Source organism: Hyaena hyaena, unplaced genomic scaffold, assembly GCF_003009895.1.
Source record: "Hyaena hyaena isolate Hyena2069 unplaced genomic scaffold, ASM300989v1 scaffold_11, whole genome shotgun sequence".
NCBI classification, from domain to species: Eukaryota; Metazoa; Chordata; class Mammalia; order Carnivora; family Hyaenidae; genus Hyaena; species Hyaena hyaena.
Genome location: NW_024080643.1, coordinates 5,882,826 through 5,900,960, shown reverse-complemented (window position 1 = coordinate 5,900,960; position 18,135 = coordinate 5,882,826). Strand labels below are relative to the sequence as shown.

General features: G+C 39.7%; 1 protein-coding gene and 1 long non-coding RNA gene across 2 annotated transcripts in view; one reads left to right on the top strand and one right to left on the bottom strand.

Moving 5' to 3' along the window:
* Positions 1-17,823, top strand: part of SGCG (sarcoglycan gamma) — a 97,223-nt gene extending 79,400 nt beyond the window's left edge. The window contains exons 5-7 of the mRNA XM_039255345.1: positions 372-444; positions 14,139-14,262; positions 17,073-17,823. Of these exons, the coding sequence (XP_039111276.1) occupies positions 372-444; positions 14,139-14,262; positions 17,073-17,246 (371 nt within the window). The 3' untranslated portion in view covers positions 17,247-17,823. The remainder of the gene's footprint in view (positions 1-371; positions 445-14,138; positions 14,263-17,072) is intronic.
* The window catches only part of LOC120247438, a 31,878-nt gene that overhangs the window by 11,185 nt on the left and 2,558 nt on the right, over positions 1-18,135 (bottom strand). The window contains exon 3 of the long non-coding RNA XR_005532308.1: positions 124-191. This is a non-coding gene — a long non-coding RNA (uncharacterized LOC120247438). The remainder of the gene's footprint in view (positions 1-123; positions 192-18,135) is intronic.

Here is an 18,135-nt window from a genome sequence, read left to right as displayed (position 1 = left end):
TTAAAGATAATACATACTGGTTTATAGGCTTTATGCCCGCCTTATACTTATGTCCATTACAACAATCACAGGTCATTATCATATCACTCATTGGTTATATTAGAAAGTAAGTAATTGTCATACCTTTAAAGACTAATTACCGAGTTCTGGTTCCTTGTGAAAGAATGTCCTCTGAGAATAATTTCAGCTCACTGGAACGGTTTAAAAAGTCTGTACATTAGTTTCTATACATTAGTTGCATTTTCTTGCTCACATATGCACAGATTCAGTGGCAAAGCCTACTTGTGCTTTAACATATAAACTAAATGTTTAATTCCTTTGATGCTGTCGATCCTACTTTTGTAAAAAGTTGCGTCTCCGGTTTTGTTTAGGGCCTGAAGGCGCTCTTTTTGAACATTCAGTGGAGACCCCACTCGTAAGAGCCGACCCATTTCAGGACCTGAGGTAAGAGTTTTGTTCACATATCAGCTCTTTTACAGAAGATACCTGGACGTGTACTGGAGTAATATGTTAGCAGTTATTTCCAGAACAGGTCTTATTCCACCAACTGCCTTTATCCCCATCGTGTGCCACTTGCTAACTAGTCATAACTTACTAAAATCTAAAGGAGATAAAAAGTACTACAGATTCCCACTGCTTAATGCACCCAAAGCAGAGCATTTACCATCTTAACCACTTTTAAGTGCCCAGTTCAAAGGTAGTAAGTGCGTTTGCACTGTTGTACAGCCATCACCACCACCATCTCCGGAATTCTTTTCATGTTGCAAAGCTGATATTCTGTGTGCAGTAAACTACTGCCTGTTCTCCCTTCCACCAATCCCTGGAAACCACCCTCTACTTTCTGTCTCCATGGGTTCAGTGACGCTAGGCACCTCGTACAATGGGATCAGACACTGTTTGGACTTTCCAACTGGCTCTTTCATTTAGTATAATGTCCTCAACAATGGATGTCTTTACCTAATGTCAGAATGTATAAAATCACCTAGTTCCAGAGGTAAAGGTGTTCCTTATACACAGTCTCCGTGTGCCTGTGTGTGTTTCACTTTATCACCACACTCCTCAGTGACCCTTATTGTTATAACTGTTTATTCCAATATTATATTTGTATCTTACAACAAAATCAAATGCTATTTTTTATTGAGTTACTTTTAAAGTTTATTTATTTTGAGAGAGAGAGCGTGCATACATGAGCAGGGGAGGGGCAAAGAGAGGGAGAGACAAAATCCCAAGCAGGCTCCCTGCTGTCAACACAGGGCTCAAACTCATGAACATGAAATCGTGACCTGAGCCAAGGTCAAGAGTCAGGTGCTTAACCCACTGAGCCACCCAGGTGCCCCCAAATACTACTTTTTAAAACAAATGTCTAAAGCCTAAGGCATCACTCGCAATTATATTCAGTATTTGAACTTGAAATATATGCAGAACAATTAATATCCTAATATATTATGTATAACAGAGGAAATAAAGTACAGTATGAGTCCCAGCTTTACAGAGAGAAGCCTTGTGACCTTGGCCAAACTAACTCTTTGAAACTATTTTTTCTCATCTATAAAATGCTGATAGTAATACATATCTCAAAAGATTTGGGGGAAAAAATCAATAAGCTGTTAGGTTAAGAGTATTTTGTAAACTGAAAGTTGAATACAAATAATCATTTTTCGTATCAGTATTATACCAAGTAAATAATCACCCTAAATGGAATAAAAGGAAATTAAGCATTTTCTCTTATCTTGAATGCCTAATTAAATATTAATCAAAAGCAAATGAGAGTTCAGTTTATCTTACCAACTTAGAGAACATTTGCAGCATGAAAATAAATTGTGACTCTAATTACATTAGAACAATTTCATCAATTTTGATAAAGGATCATAAGATCAATATCTCAGAATTATTATAGTTAGGAAAGAAGAACATTTTGCTTTTCTAGGATAGAAAAATGATACAGTGTCTTTAAAACTGATCCCATTAAAACCATTTTGAAATTATACAATAATACAGACTGTAGAGATACCAGACTCCTTTTTGAAATAAATGCCGCTATTTTAAAAGATCTAGATCTTGAAATTAAACCATCCAGCTTAGTTTGTCCATCAGGACCTAAATCTGCCAGTTACACAGCAGACCCTTGCTAAGAAAGAAGTGAAAGAAGAGTAATCTCTTGCTTTCTGAAATGTGATATACTAAGGGACGTCACATAACCCAGGTGTTATAACCAAATTGATTGAGGAACTACGGAAATTGTAAGATATTCCTGGAGGGATGGGGTGAGGCTGGAAGCCCTGAGCTAACATGCACTGAACGGGCCAGGACCTGTGCTCCATGCTGTCTCAAAATTTATCTCATTTAATCATCAGCTCAACCCTAAAAATAATCAACTTCATCCCCATTTTATAAAAGAGAAAGACTGAGACCAAAATATTAGCATGTTCTAAGCAAAGATGAAGAAGTAGCTGAAAGATCATTCAAACTCAGCTCTGACCCCAAAGCCCACGTACATTGAGTGTATTGTCTCCACCGGCTAAGTGGACCCCGAGTGATTTAGTCTTTGATTTACAGCCAGACTCCACTAATCAATTATACGACAGTCATATTTTCTCCTGTAAATTCTTACTATAAACTTTCTTTCACTTTTGACTTCTGAGTCCAGGATCATTATTGCTCCTGGCCTGAGTACAGTGAAAATGATTCTAGAATGTCCTGTAAAGAAAGAATGTGGATTTTGTAGGGCTGAGGTTATAAGGCATTTGCAAATACATCCCTGAAATAGACGTGTGTAAATATCACAAATTTAAATTTTGATATTGGCTTAAGTGGTAGTCATAGAAGGGTGACAATTATTATTTTCTTTAAAAAAATAATTTGCATTTAAACTAGATTTACATTTCTTTTAGCAAAATCATTCACAAGAAAAATATGAACTCTGACATGGTGCCTTCATTGTGACATGCTACTATTCATTCCTATGTGATATAATTCATTCTTTTTTTAAAAAATTCAGCAAAAATAGACTAAACGTGTTTTTGTGCCAGGATGGATGCTAGTTCCGCAGTGATAAAAGGCATGAATCCTGCTCTTCATGATTTTAAAGTCTTGGGAAAAGATATATGCAAACAAGTTAGAACAATATAGTTCCTTGCTACGATGAAAGTCCAAAATGTAGTGAGGGCAGAGGAGAAAAAGCATAAAATCTTCCCAAGGCAATCTGAAATGACAGATTCACAGAGAAGGAACTATTTGATCTGAAACTTAAGGAATCAGTAAACATTAACATCACAGGGTAAACCCAATAGGGAGGTGATGGCGATTAACTAAGTTATTCTTTGTAAGTTGCTGGTAACATTTTGCTTAGCACCTGGTCAGTAACATAGAAGTGCCTTCATTGGGTAAAGTAAAAGGAAGGGCATGGAAACATTCGCCCGTGTTTCAAACACTTGTAAATACGAGTTTACTTCTAAATAAATAAATAAGTAAATAGGAAGAGAGGTAAGGAAGGGGAGAGGGAGGGAGGAAGGAAATACATTTTTATAAATATATGTTGTATACTTACAAACGTTTTTCTGCTAGAAAGCAAGACAAGCTCATACTTAGATCTCAGTAACAAAGAGGAAATTCACTGTCAGAGCTGAACTGACGTGCTCCTAGAAAAATCAGGATCCCACAGAGATTAGGGACTGGGGCCTTAGTGTATTATGGGACGGGGGTACCAAGCCGTAGCCTAGTGTGTGTGCAATGCCCAGACTGAGATGCCTTGTACGCCCTGGTCTCCCACGGAAGTTATTTTAGACAATTTGCCTAGCTGTCTAAAGGTGCTGCAAGCCCGTCTTGGGCCCTGGGTCGAGTGACCCACAAGAAACCATGAACTACAGACATGTGCTTGGCCAAGATGGGAGGACTTAATCGACACTACCTCCTTGTATAAGATCTCAGAACTGGGAAATTAATGTTAAAAACTGCACTTGCACTGACGTCCAGCTGCAGTGAAGAAATGATCCCATTACCCACGACACAAAAACACCTATGGAAAACAGTCGTAGCTGAAGATGAGTTTATAATAATAATAATAATAATAATAATAATAATAATAATAAAAAGACACAGAATTAGCAGCCACAACAAGTTACCCCCTGAAAATCTAAGTGAGAGAGCAAAGTGAGAGATTTTAAAAGACATGAATAAAATGCTCAGTGAGAAAAAAAAAAATTATTATTTAAAAATGCTTTTTTAATGTTTAATTTTATTTTTGAGGGAGAGCGCAGACGAGAGAAGTCAGAAAGGGAGACAGGAGGGGCGCCTGGGTGGCTTAGTCGGTTAAGCGTCCGACTTTCGCTTGGGTCATGATCTCGCGGTTCGTGGGTTCGAGCCCCGCGTCGGGCTCTGTGCTGACTGCCAGCCTGGAGCCTGGAGCCTATTTCAGAGTCTTTATCTCCCTCTCTCTCTGACCCTCCCCTGCTCACGCTGTCTCTCTCTCTCTCTCTCCTAGAAATAAATAAAAACATTTAAAAAAAAAAAAAGAAAGGGAGACAGGATCTGAAGGGGGCTCTGTGCTGAGAGCAGAGAGCGTGCAAGGTCATGACCTGAGATGAAGTCGGACGCTTAGCCGACTGAGCCCTCAAAGAAAACAAAATTTTGAGTACAAGGTAAGGCAGGGTCACAATGGTATGAAAATGGCAGATTTGGAAAATAACAACATAGAATTCTAGAAGGGAGAGCACGTAATTGAAATCCGTGTCACCCGGTAGTTGGTTTCTCACACCATTCTGCAATAAAAGGAATTGGGATTCTTTGAAGAAATGGCTCATTCTAGGACCAGGGCAGCAAATGCAGAAGATGAATTTGGAACATTTTCCAGCGCCGGTGAATAAGACGTGCTCAAAAATCGAAACAACGACGGGGTGCCGTTAAGCGTCAATTAAGCATCCGGCCTCGGCTCAGGTCATGATCTTGTGATTCGTGGGTTCGAGCCCTGTATTGGGTTCTGTGCTGACGGCTCAGAGCCTGGAGCCTGTTTCAGATTCTGTTACTCCCTCTCTCTCTGACCCTCCCCCACTCGTGCTCTGTCTCTCTATGTCTCAAAAATAAATAAACTATTTTTAAAATTTTTTTTAAAAAATCAAAATAACAGCCAAAAGGACACAGGAGCCAAATGAAAGAGCTCCCAGTCAAAGAACTCCCGGTCACAGCTATACAATTTAAGCAAAAAAAAAAAAAAAAAAAAAAAATCAGCATCTTGAATTGTAACCGAAAGCTGATTGGTATCAAATCTCCGGGATTTTTAGTTTCCATCAAATACATTATAAAATAAGGAGTTTCATTTCAAAATGACAATGTTTATCATAAGTCAGAAATGGTATCTTTTGCAAATGTTTATGAAAAACACATTAACGTAAAACTGCGTAATCAGTACGTAGTTTTTCAGATTTCTTTTGTTGTACAAAGTGTGGGTTTTGGATGTGAACGTACTGAACTCTGCCCAACATGGCCAATGTGCCTCTCAAAGTGCTGGAGCCAATCTGTAATTCCGTGACCAGTGTATGGATCTGTCTTTCCTCATCTCTTACCAGTATTTTGCACTGACTTGATGATCTTTTTCATGCTGATGATCTTTTTCATGTTATCTTGTGTTATTTTACTTTTCATTTCCCTAGTGACTAGTGTGGGTAAGCATCTTTCACATTTTTATTTTGTTACTTAAATCCTCTGGTTTCTCTTCAGATCGTATAAATCTGTCCCTTTTTATTTTGTTATTTAAGGCTGCTCCTTCTGGAGTTGAGTTCATCTCCACTGCTTCTTTAATTACTCTTCAGAGTGGATTTATAGAGGAGTGCCTGGCTAGCTCAGTCGGTTAAGCGTCCAACTTTGGCTCAGGTCATGATCATGAGTTTGAGCCCCACGTTGGACTTTATGTTGACAGCCTGGAGTCTGCAGCCTGCTTGGGATTCTGTGTCTCCCTCTCTCTTTAAATATTATTAAATTTTAATTAAATTTAATAAAATTTAATTAAATTAAAAATTAAAATATATAAAATATTCTGAATATTAACATGTTTCCTATTAACGTTATTGTATTTTTAATGTTTATATACTTAAATGTATTTATAATTTCTTTCATTACATCTGGATTTTAAGACCTAATTTGAAACTTTCCTTATAGAAGGAGGAAGTTGTCAGGCATGTTACTTGTCTGGCTTTGCCCTTTACATTTGAGATCCCTGAGGCCTTTAGAGTTTATTCTCGTATGAGGTATAAGATATGAAGCGTGGGCCTAATTTTATCTTTTCCAGTCATCCGGCCAGAGGTGGCAGCAGTTCGATTATTAAAAATTCTACCTTTGTCTCTACAATTTGAAATAAAACCTTTATCATGTATTAAATTTTCCTGTGCACGTGGGTCTGTTTGCATATTTTCTTTCTAGTCCACGAGTCTGCCTAGTACCAACCTTGCTAAATAGGATATAAAAGATATTCTATTTTAAGTTTATTTATTTTAAGAGAGAGAGCGTGAGTTGGAGAGAAGCCGAGAGAAGGAGAGAGAGAGAATCCCAAGCAGGCTCTACGCTGCCAGCTCAGAGCCTGATGCAGGACTTGAACTCATAAACCGTGAGATCAGGACCTGAGCCGAAACCAAGACTCAGATGCTTAACCAGATGAGCCATCCACGTGCCCCTATAAAATATAGTTTAATGTCTGGTAGGACATCTCTCTCTCTCCCTCTGTGTCTCTCTCTGTCTCTCTCTCTCTCTCTCCCTTGTAGTTACCCTCTTTTAATATTTCTCTGCCAGTTCTTGCTTATTTTTCCCTGTCAACTTGAGCATTAACTTGTCTAGTTCAAGAAAAGCGTATTCTTTTATTAGGATTATGTTAAATTCATATATTAATTTAAGGAAAACTGACATCTTTATGTCATTATTTATCCAAAAACACATGAGATGTCTTTCCATTTGTTAAAATCCATTTTTGTCCTTTCAGGAATACTTAAAAGTTTTATTTATGTATGTTTTTTCACATTTCTTGCTAAGTTAACCCCTATGCTCGGTGCCTGGGGGGCTCAGTTGAGTGTCCAACTTCGGCTCAGTTCACGACCTCAGTTGGTGAGTTCAAGCCCCGCATCTGGCTCTCTGCTGTCAGCATGAAGCCCACTTCAGATCCTCTGTCCCCTCTCTCTGCCCCTCCCTCACTCGTGCTCTGTCTGTCTCTCTCTCTCTCTCTCAAGAATAAATAAACATTTTTTAAAAATAATGCAATCCTTCTTTTATTGATTTATTCTTTTCAAAAAATTTTAACATTTATTTTTTGAGAGATGGAGAGGTAATGCAAAAGGGGTATGGGAAGAGAAAGAGGGAGACACAGAATCCAAAGCAGGCTCCAAGCTCTGAGCTGTCAGCACAGAGCCCATTGTGGGGCTTGAACCCATGAACCGTGAGATCATGACCTGAGCTGAAGTTGGATGCTTAACCAACTGAGCCACCCAGGCACCCCCAATTCTTTTTTTTATAAGAAATTTGTCTATTTAAACCTTTACCTTTAAAAGGGTCAATTTTGGTCAACTGTATTTCCCTAGGTAGTTATTAATTTATTCTTGGTTTTCAAATATATTTGTATATGGTCTGAAAGTGGTATGTTGGCACTGTTTTAATTTTTTCTGTTTCAGTGTTTTTTGAAACAACTTAGTGATAAAAAAAAAAATCAGTGTCTACCAATGCATGATTGACAAATGAGGCATTGAATTGATCTAACACAGCTCGCATAATCACATTCCTCATCCCGAATATTTATCTTTCATTTATCACAGGTTACCATTCCAAGGCTACTTAAACAATGAAAGCAATTTGTATCTCGTGGTAATTGACAGTTTATGGTGTGGCTTGTTTTCCTTAATTCTAGAAATTCCAAGAAAAAAAGAAAATGTCATAAAATAGCAAAATAAAACAGTACATTTAGTCAATTCAATGAGTGAAAACAGTTTGAAGAATTGGCAGTTTCATTCATTAACAGGGGGAAAAAAAAGGTGGCTGGTCTGCCTGGCTGGCTCAGTTAGTGAAGCATGTGACTCTTGATCTTGGAAATGGAAGTTTCAGCCCTATGTTGGGTGTTGAGATTACTTAAAAAATAAATCTCAAAAGGAAGGGAGGAAGGGAGGGAAAGCCAGGAAGGTAGGAAGGAAGGGAGAGAAAGAGAGAGAGAAAAAGAGAGAGAGAAAGAGAGAGGAAGGAAGGAAGAAAGGAAGAAAGTTAAGTAAGCTAGTTTCATCCAATAACAGAATAGTGAAAATAAACCCTTAGGAGCTTGGGCGTGTTGAAAGATCCTGCTTGGGCATTCCCTTATGAAGGGAATGAATTCTTTCAAAAACACGTTTGTTTTTCAGATTTAGGTCTTTGAACTGACCAGATTTGTTGATCATGTGAGGTGTATTATTCATGTTTCAGTTTCTCTAGGGGTTAAACTTCTGGATTTCAGATTTAACCCCCTCCAGTAAAGTTTCTAACTTTCAGCAGGGGAATTTAACCATTTATATTTATTATAATCACTGGCATACTTGACATATTTCTGTGGTATTATGTTTTTTTTTTTTGTTTTGTTTTGTTTTAAATTTTTTTTTAATGTTTTTATTTATTTCTAGGAGAGAGAGAGACAGCGTGAGCAGGGGAGGGTCAGAGAGAGAGGGAGATACAGACTCTGAAACAGGCTCCAGGCTCTGAGCTGGCAGTCAGCACAGAGCCCGATGCGGGGCTCGAACCCACGAACCGCGAGATCATGACCTAAGCGAAAGTCGGATGCTTAACCGACTAAGCCACCCAGGCGCCCCTATGTTTTATTTACTGTGCTTGTTCATTTCATTTTTATTTCTTTCTGACCTTTGGTTGGATTAAGAAGCTTTTCCTGAGTCTCCCTGTGGTATTTCCCTCTAATGGTTCTGTTTTTATTCTTTTAATGATTACCCTTTGTATTTTATGTGCATGGAGATAAATTAATACTTTCTAATGAAGTTGAAGTCATTATCATTTCTTCCCAAATTTCAAAAAAATTAAAAAGTTATTCCCATCTTGGTTCCACTTTGCTTTTACTCATCTGTTTTCTGGTTTTCAGGCAATTCAGATTTAGCTTTACCCACACGCCGTGTTCATTTTTCCAATGTCCACCCCCTGCTTCTTGCAAAATACTCTTTTCTCCTGGTTTTAGTTCCTATAAGTCCTGTATACACAGTAAACTTTTCCCTCTGGCCCTGAAATGTCTAGTCCCTTCATAGTGGAATGATAGTTAAGCTGGGATAGATTTCTAGACTGACAATAAATTTTCATCAGCATTGTTAAGATAGCATTCATTACTTTGGGGTCTTCGGTAAGCAATTCTCATTCTCAACAGTTCTCATTCATCTCCGTGTTTTACCGAGTGTTTGGGTGCTGGGTAGGTCTTAATCCATACTTGGCTATTGGTGCGCCACTACAGTTTTAGGAACTCTTGTTATTTTTCAGTTCTGGAAAATGATTAACCATGACCTCTTCCTATCTGTGCCTTCTCATTCTCTAAAGCACAGGCATTCTTCACTTGTGGTCTCTGGATCCCCTGGGTGTCCAAGAATAGAAGTTAGCAGGCTAATGATTTTGAATGTGAAAAAGAAATCCTTCATTTTCACTGACTTAGAATTGAAATTTCGCGTCCCTTCAACTCTAAATGAAGGTCAACAAACCACAGTGGTATTAGCCATTTCTTTGACTTTTTCATCTACGGAAGCAAGAGATACTTCAATATCACATAAAAATTGTAGCAGGTATAGCAGAATACATTACACTCTCTTCACTGCTTTGACCCAAATTATTTAATACATTACTAAACACGTTCTAACTTGCTATGTCACCCATTTAAAAATATTTTTTAAAATTTTTTATGTTTATTTTCTTGAGAGAGAGACAGAGCATGAGCCAGGGAGGGACAGAGAGAGAGGGAGACACAGAATCCAAATCGGGCTCCAGGCTCTGAGCTGTTAGCAGTACAGAGCCCAACATGGGGCTCAAACTCACAAACTGTGAGATCATGACCTGAACTGAAATCAGACGCTTAACTCACTGAGCCACCCAGGTGCCCCTGAAGATATTTTTACATTTGTATTTAAAAGTCATTAGTTTCCGGGGCACCTGGGTGGCTCAGTCGAGTAAGCATCTGACTTCAGCTCAGGTCACGATCTCACAGTTAGTGGGTTCGAGCCCCGCCTCGGGCTCTGTGCTGACAGCTAGCTCAAAGCCTGGAGCCTGCTTCAGATTCTGTGTCTCCCTCTCTCTTTGATCCTCCCCTGCTCATGCTGTCTCTCTCTCTCTCTCTCTCTCTCAAAAATAAATAAAACATTAAAATTTTTTAAGTCATTAGTTTCCTTTGAAATTCTATGAGTTTTATTTTATGCATTTAAAAACATTAAACTTGTATTTCAAATTTTATATTTCTTGTTTTTCCTCTGAATTATCAAAGCAACGTTACAATGTCCTATTCTCTTTTCATATGTGGCATGTCTACCAGAGACTTTAATTTTTTTATTTCATGAATTTCTACTTACTTGGTTTTCATTTTTTTAGTTTGTGTGTGAGAGAGAGAGTGACAGAGAGAGAATCCCAAGCAGGCTCTGTACTGGGGGCCTGACTGGGGGCTTGATCTCATGAACCGTGATATCATAACCTGAACCAAAATCAAGAGTCCTATGCCCAACCAATTGAGCCACCCAAGCACCCCTACCCACCTGGTTCTTAAGTCTTTCTGTGTCTCTTCTGGTCTTATTCTAGGAGTGTATATTTATGTCTTTGGAGGCTCTAAACTCAGTTATGTGTTAGTCCCTTTCTGACTGATCTATTAGACCTAGTTCTTCCTGTTCTCTCTAGAATCTAGATTCTCCCATGGGTTTTAGAAATTCTGGGGATTCATGCCCTTTGGCTCTCCGTCTGGGAGAACTGGTCGTGGAGACCCTTGAATTTGCCTTTCCTGTCTGTTTCACTTTCACTTCGCCCGGGCCCTGCAGGGGGCATGTTCCAAAGCCAGCGTTCACAAGTATTTCTCAGGGTGGGCTCGGGATGCCTGAAGAGCGTGTGCATGTGGGCTCTACACTAAAGCATGTTTTCAGACTTTCTGCTCACATCCCCGAAGGAGCAGCTGGCTCTCAGGTTGTTATCACGCTGTGTTTTGACTCCCATCTGTGTGCCCAGAGCCCATTTCCAAACACCTCTCCCCTGCGCCCCCCCCTTCCCGTAGTTGGCCACAGCTCCTTCCCTGTAGAGATTTAAAACACCAGTTCACATGGCATCTGTCTGCCCAGTACCTCCGAGCGCTCCAGCACTTCAGCCCCTCTCATCCTCTGGCTACGAGTTTCTTCTGTTTCTGGCACAGTGAAAATGCCCTTTGTTTGTTGTTTTTTATGCCATGTTTCATGGTTTTTTCCTCATTGTAGTTTATCCAGCGTTTATATGTAATGGGGGACTGAGAGGGGCTGTACAGCCGCCTCTCTGTCCTGACCAGACGTAATAGATTTATTTGTATAACGAAACTGGAATCTTGTCATTCCTCCGCTTATATCCTTTAACCTACATGAATGTTAGGTTCCTAAAGGCAGGAAGCTTGTCTGCCTTGTTTGCTACTGTTTTTCTACAAACCCAGAAGAGCACATAATAGGGACTTAAGAAATGAGGGTTGAGTGAATTAAATGCATTATCCCCCACCACTTTCAGGGACCAGCACAATGAACGGGGCCTGTGGTCAGCATGGCCTGGTGTGGACATAATCTCGTCCTTGCGTGGTTTGGTCAGTGCTGCCCAGAGATCAGCGGCTCTTGTCAGTTCGTGTTTATGCTCCCTGGCCACTCACCCTATTTACAAAACCTGGGCCTAACGTCAGCCTGAAAGAGCTGGAAGTCCAAACACTACCCATAAATTCCAGTCACTTTTCCCCTTTCTTTGGTACTAACATGACGTGAGCAATAAATATTAATATTTATATTAAATATTATAATCATACATGGTTGACTAGTTACATTCCCTAAACTCTAAAATGAATATGGGCAAAAGCGTGGGGAGTTACTGAATTCTGTTTATCTTTACTTAAAAAGGAACACTTAAAAAGGTTTACTTAAAACCCACCTGCTTTAACAATCACATTATCTTAATTGTGTTTTTATAACATGAATTGTGTGTGTGTGTTATTTATGTATTTGGTATATTTCTGGAGTAGTGTTCAAAACTTTGTGTTCCTCATAGAAGAGTAAGTGTATATTTTTTTTAATGTTTATTTATTTGAGAGAGAGTGAGGGAGGAGCAGAGAGAGAGGGAGATACAATCCCAAGCATGCTCTGCACTATGAGTGCAAAGCCCAACATGGGGCTCGATCCTACGAACATGTTTTCCTCCTTTCCTTTCCTTTCCTTCCCCATCCCCTCTCCCTTTCTTTCCATCAATCCAGGCAGGAAAAAAATGTAATTAGCAGATGGCCAAATGGGCAGGCCATCCACAGACCAAATCATCTAGGTATATCTAAGTGTTACCCCTTAACCGAAGCACAACATAATTTGGCCAATAAATTCCATAATTATCTCTTAAATGTTTTCTTGTACTCAAAGTAAATGTTAATTTCAAAATGCATAACATCGAATTTTTCATATCGAGTTGTACATAAAAAAATGAAACTTTGCTTTCTATTATAAATAGTGGCAGACAAAAAACTTGCCAATTAAAGGTAGCAATTCCTCTGAGTTAAAGGTTTAAGAAATAATATACTCAGTTCAAATGCAAATGAATGATGTAGGTTCATCTCTCCTCTGGAGCCACTCCCTGTCTCTCCCCTGCCCATGCCCACTCTAATCTTACCCTGCTGTGGGTGGATTACTAACCATTTTGTATCCTGTTCTACTTACTGATATTTAAACATTTCAGTCAAATCCGCCTTTCAGACTTTGGGGTTGGGTTCCTTCCTTCGGTTGGGTTGGGTTGGGCTGGGTTACCCCTTGGGTTAAAACTTTCAAGTGATTATGTTGTGCCATCTGGTGGAAATTTAGTGTTTTTCAGGCCGAGGCAAATGGCATTTCTCTGATCCATGTATTCCTGGCTTTCTCTGTTTGACTTGGTCACAAGTAGATTCTGATAGATTCTACAAAAACAAAGCGAGCCGAGGCCAATCTCCATCCTGTCTATCAACACTACCAGTTCAGTATTTTCCCAAAAGAAATCTTTGCATTTGTAACCCTCCCAAGTTTAAAATAAGAAGAAGAAAAGCAAACAAAACCTCGAGGCTAAATTTACATTCTATTTTATGAATTGGTAGCAAATGAACATGGGATTCTTCCTTAAATCTGTCTTTTTCCCAAACAAGGTGTGTGTTCACTAAAAAGAAAGCTTTCCAACGTTTTCACAGATAGCATTTTCTTTGGATGTAGTATACAGAGTACTTGACCCTGTCATCTGAAACTACTATGTAAGGGTAAAGCTGTCTAGTGTTTTATCTGTTTTTAGAGGATACTAATTGCGTAGACTCTCACTGATGGGAAGTTAATTTCTTTATTGAAATTAATACATTAGTTCTGGATTGCATTCAAGAACAACATGATGATGGGGCGCCTGGGTGGCTTAGTCGGTTAAGCGTCTGACTTTCACTTAGGTCATGATCTTGTGGTTCGTGGGTTCGAGCCCCGCGTCGGGCTCTGTGCTGACTGCCAGCTCGGAGCCTGGAGCCTGTTTCAGAGTCTGTATCTCCCTCTCTCTCTGTCCCTCCCCTGCTCACACTGTCTCTCTCTCTCTCTCTCTCTCCCTCTCCTAGAAATAAATAAAAACAAACAAACAAAAAAGAACAACATGATGATACTATATCCTTTACTAATTGTATTTTCCATGTAACTCCATTCAGTGAAGGATTCCTGGGGAATTTATTAAAAAATTAATAAATCTTTTTATGCTCAATTGGTTAAGCATCAGACTTTGGCTCAGGTCATGATCTCATGGTCCATGAGTTTGAGCCCTGTGTCGGGCTCCATGCAGACAGCTCAGAGCCTGGAGCCTGCTTCGGGTTCTGTGTCTCCCTCTCTCCCTGCCCCTTCCCTGCTCATACTCTCTCTCTTCCTCAAAAAAAAAAAAAAAAAAAAAATTAATACTGGTTTTTTTATTTCTTTCCCTCATTTCAGATTAGAGTCTCCCACACGGAGTCTAAGCATGGATGCCCCAAAGGGTGTTCATATTAAAGCTCATGCTGGGAAAATCGAGGCCCTTTCTCAAATGGATATCGTTTTTCAAAGTAGTGATGGAATGGTGAGTTCAGCGTATCAGCTCCCGTTGTATTTCCTGACAATCCTCATATCCATTAAGGCATCGTTAAACTTATGGTGGTTTGTAAAGACACTGAAAAGAAGACAAAAGGCAATCCAGCATTGCAAGAAGGGCCAAGAAAGGCTGGAGTGATTCTGGACCCAGACAGCCTTCTTCGCCTGTTATCTGTGCTATCCAGTCTCTTGTTATTTTTATCTTTGAAAGAATACTGCAGACATTCAGAGCTGACAGAGAATCAATTCTGCCATTTCCTATTGATCCAGCTTCTCTCAGTATGGTGGCCGCTGGGAGTTCCCTATAAATGACAGTCATCATCGGTTACTGCCTAGAGCCCTATGCTTTCTCACACCAAATTAAGTTGACAGGAAAGTTAAATATGAAAAACGAGAGCTTAAAAGTCAGCCACAATAAAGATGAAATCTGGAACGTCGAGTCCTGAAATAAAACATCGCTGATACAAGCCAAAGTTCATAATAAGGCAATAGAACACTCGCTACTCCATACTGATTGGCCTAGTGCCAGATCAACTCCCGGGTTACCTCATTGAGTTCAAGAGCGTTAACAGGCCTCTCTAGACCTGAACCCATGTTCTCATTTCTCAAGTAGGGAAAATATTTGCTTAACGATGTCACAGTGCCCTATAATACCAATGTGGTAATATGGGTGACTTTTTAAAATTATATTAATATTAACAGGAATGTACAATTGAAATAGCAGATGTTGACCATGAGAGGTGGCTCATGTGAGTGGACAGGACCTGTCTAATGGCAGCCTGCTAATAGACTAGAAAAGTCATCTGATGAAGCCCCTTCAAGTTGTAACTTAAAACGTTACAATGTCAGGAGCAGATAAATGCAAAAATGGAAGCTAAGAATTCTGGAATCTCATTACTACATCATAATGTCACTACATAAAATGTATGACCTTGAAAAAATTATGCTAATTTTAATTTTGAAATAATATCACATCCCATCAGTGTGGTGTCATGTTTATAGTAGCATGTGGCCTGACACATAATGAAAGTTGATATCCCTAATTACTGGGAGCTAGTTCAAGGTGAGGAGATGTCTGGCCTCCCACAAGATATATTCCCATAAAGACAAAGGAAAATGAGCAAGGAACTGGTACGTGGACGACCAGTGACTAGAGTTTGCTAGAAGAACAGGAAAAAAAAATAGGGGGGAAAATCCCCACCAATTAACCACAAGAAAGGAGAGCAGAGAAGCCAACAAGGAGAAGCAAAAGCACATTAGGGAAAATCAAGTACCTACAGAACCCAAAGCACTAGACAATAGTGTAAGTAGGTTCCGTGTTTACAAAAAATACAAGACATGTTTCATTTCTTTTACTCTGACACTGTCCCAGACCACAAGGCAAAGCTTTGTGTCTAATACAGTTTTGCCCACTACTTCACATGGAAGTGGTCAGCTTCCCGAGGGAGAATAGACTGCAGGCATCAATTTATATATGTATATATATGTATATATGATGAGAGTTCATGAGGGCAGCCAGGTGGCTCAGTCAGTTAAGCATCCAACTCTTGGTTTCAGTTCAGGCCATGATCTCACGGTCCTGAGTTTGAGCCCTGCATCAGGCTCTGCACTTTCAATGTGGAGCCTGCTTGGGATTCTCTGTTTTCCTCCCTTTCTGCCCCTCCCACCCTCTCTCTGTCTCTCAAAATAAATAAATTTTTTTAAAGCTAAAAAAATAAGGTTGGCATTCATGGATGAGAGTATGTAAATAAAGGAAGAGTCCAACCTTGTTTGCAAGGAGGAAAATTATGCCCACCTGCAACATACCTTAATTCCTTCTAACAAGTGAGCACCCTGCGTGCGTAAGATTGGGCTACTCAGTATGAGGCTTCTTCTTCGTTACCAGATTTTTCCCTCAATTAATGGCCATTTGTTTACATTTCAGTTTAACCAAACTAGAATAGGAGCAAAAACCCCAATAGCTTTTACTCACTTTTAGTTGGCGTTAGTCTGTGTGTCTGTTGCTTCTCCATATCTACACAAAGGCAGCAGAGTTTCAAATGATATTTTAGAAACTAGGGAGATGGTTGCTGGCTAATAGGATGAATGTAATTGCCTCTTCTGGGAAAACAAAACCAGCAGAAATTCCAACATTCACAGGTAAAAATAGTGAAGGGGCACCTGGGTGGTTTAGTCGGTTACAGCATCCGACTTTGGCTCAGGTCATGATCTCATGGCTCGTGAGTTCGAGCCCCACATTGGGCTCTGTGCTGACAGCTCAGAGCCTGGAGCCTGCTTTAGATTCTGTGTCTCCCTCTCTGTGCCCGCCCCCCATGGTCTCTCTCTCTCTCTCAAAAATAAGTAAAACATTGAAAAAAACTTTAAAAATTGTGAAGATGAATTTATTTCTGTGGCTTGTACTTTAACCTAACGGGATAGAGAAGGTGATTTGGCATAAAGTCAAAATAGATCACAAGATAAGTGTGCATTGGCAAAACAGTTTTTGTCAGATAATTCTGAAAGACTCTTTTTAGGAGTAGAGCCTCATAAATATTCGTAGCTCAACTAGCACAGTGGGTTAAAAAAAAAAAAAAAGACCTCTCTCCAATTTGGAGAAGGAATTATTAAGCCCCTGCCTGAATGTAAAACAGAAATATGCTTTAAAAGAATCTGATCATTATAATATGACTTAGGTAAAGTTGGGCACCCTATTTTGTTTTCAATGCAGAGAAAACACTAGCCTGGAGATCTGAGTTTCACGCTATCGTGCGCATCCACTGGACCACTTCACTGCATCTCTTACTTTTTTTTCCCAAACAGGTTGTGCTCGATGCTGAAACCGTGTGTTTACCCAAGTTGGTTCAGGGAACTCAGGGCTCTCCCGGCAGCTCACAAGAACTCTATGAAATTTGTGCGTGTCCAGATGGGAAGCTCTACCTGTCAGTGGCTGGCATGGGTACCACGTGCCATGAAAACAGTCACGTCTGTCCCTAAACCACCTGCATCTTCCACAGAGCACCTGCGTTGTGTCAGTGAGCTTTACAGTTCCCACCTCAAGCCTTCACGCTAAGTGACTTGACATCCTATAAAACCAAGATGGCGAATGGGAAGTTGGAGGACAGAAAGTGTGCCGATGAACGTGTTGTGATGAAACTACGTGGCCTCAGAATACTGTGTACCTATTAGACACGGAAGTCTAGCAAGAGCACAAAAAAGAAACGTGATTATTCCACTACATTTATTTTCATCAGAACACTTGTGACTTTCCTTTCATGTAGATAGTCTACAATGAAATATTGAATTGCTGTGTGGAATTAATTTATGCTGTTCAGTGGTGAATATCTAACTCTCCATGGAGGCAGCATGGGTCTCAATGCCCCTTGAAGTCAATGTGGTGTTCCCATTATATCACTCAGACCCACACTCTCATTTTAATGCAAAGTATGTCAGGCCTCACAAGAAAATCTTCAGGTTTTGAGGGGACTTAGGTGGATGTGATTTTCGACATGTAGTCAAAGGAATAAATTACACAAAATCAATCATGTTTTCTTTACATAGTCAATAAGCAATAAAAATCAACCTACATTTTCACAAACTTCAGTTTGTCTTCCTTTAATCCTCACGCCACCATTCTGAGGTAGGTATCATTTTCCCCCAAGTTACTGGTGATTTTTAAAAAAGCTTCAGATAGGACAAGTCAGAAGGTCATACAGGAGCTGGTGACATTAAACTGAAATGTGACCCTACATGTGACCAGCTGTCCTCACTCTGAAAAAAACTCTGGCGTATTGTCTCATTCCATCCAAATTCCAGCCTCCATGATAATTGTGTAAATGGGATAATGTTCATTTGACATGTGAAGTAACCGAAGTCCGAAGGGGTT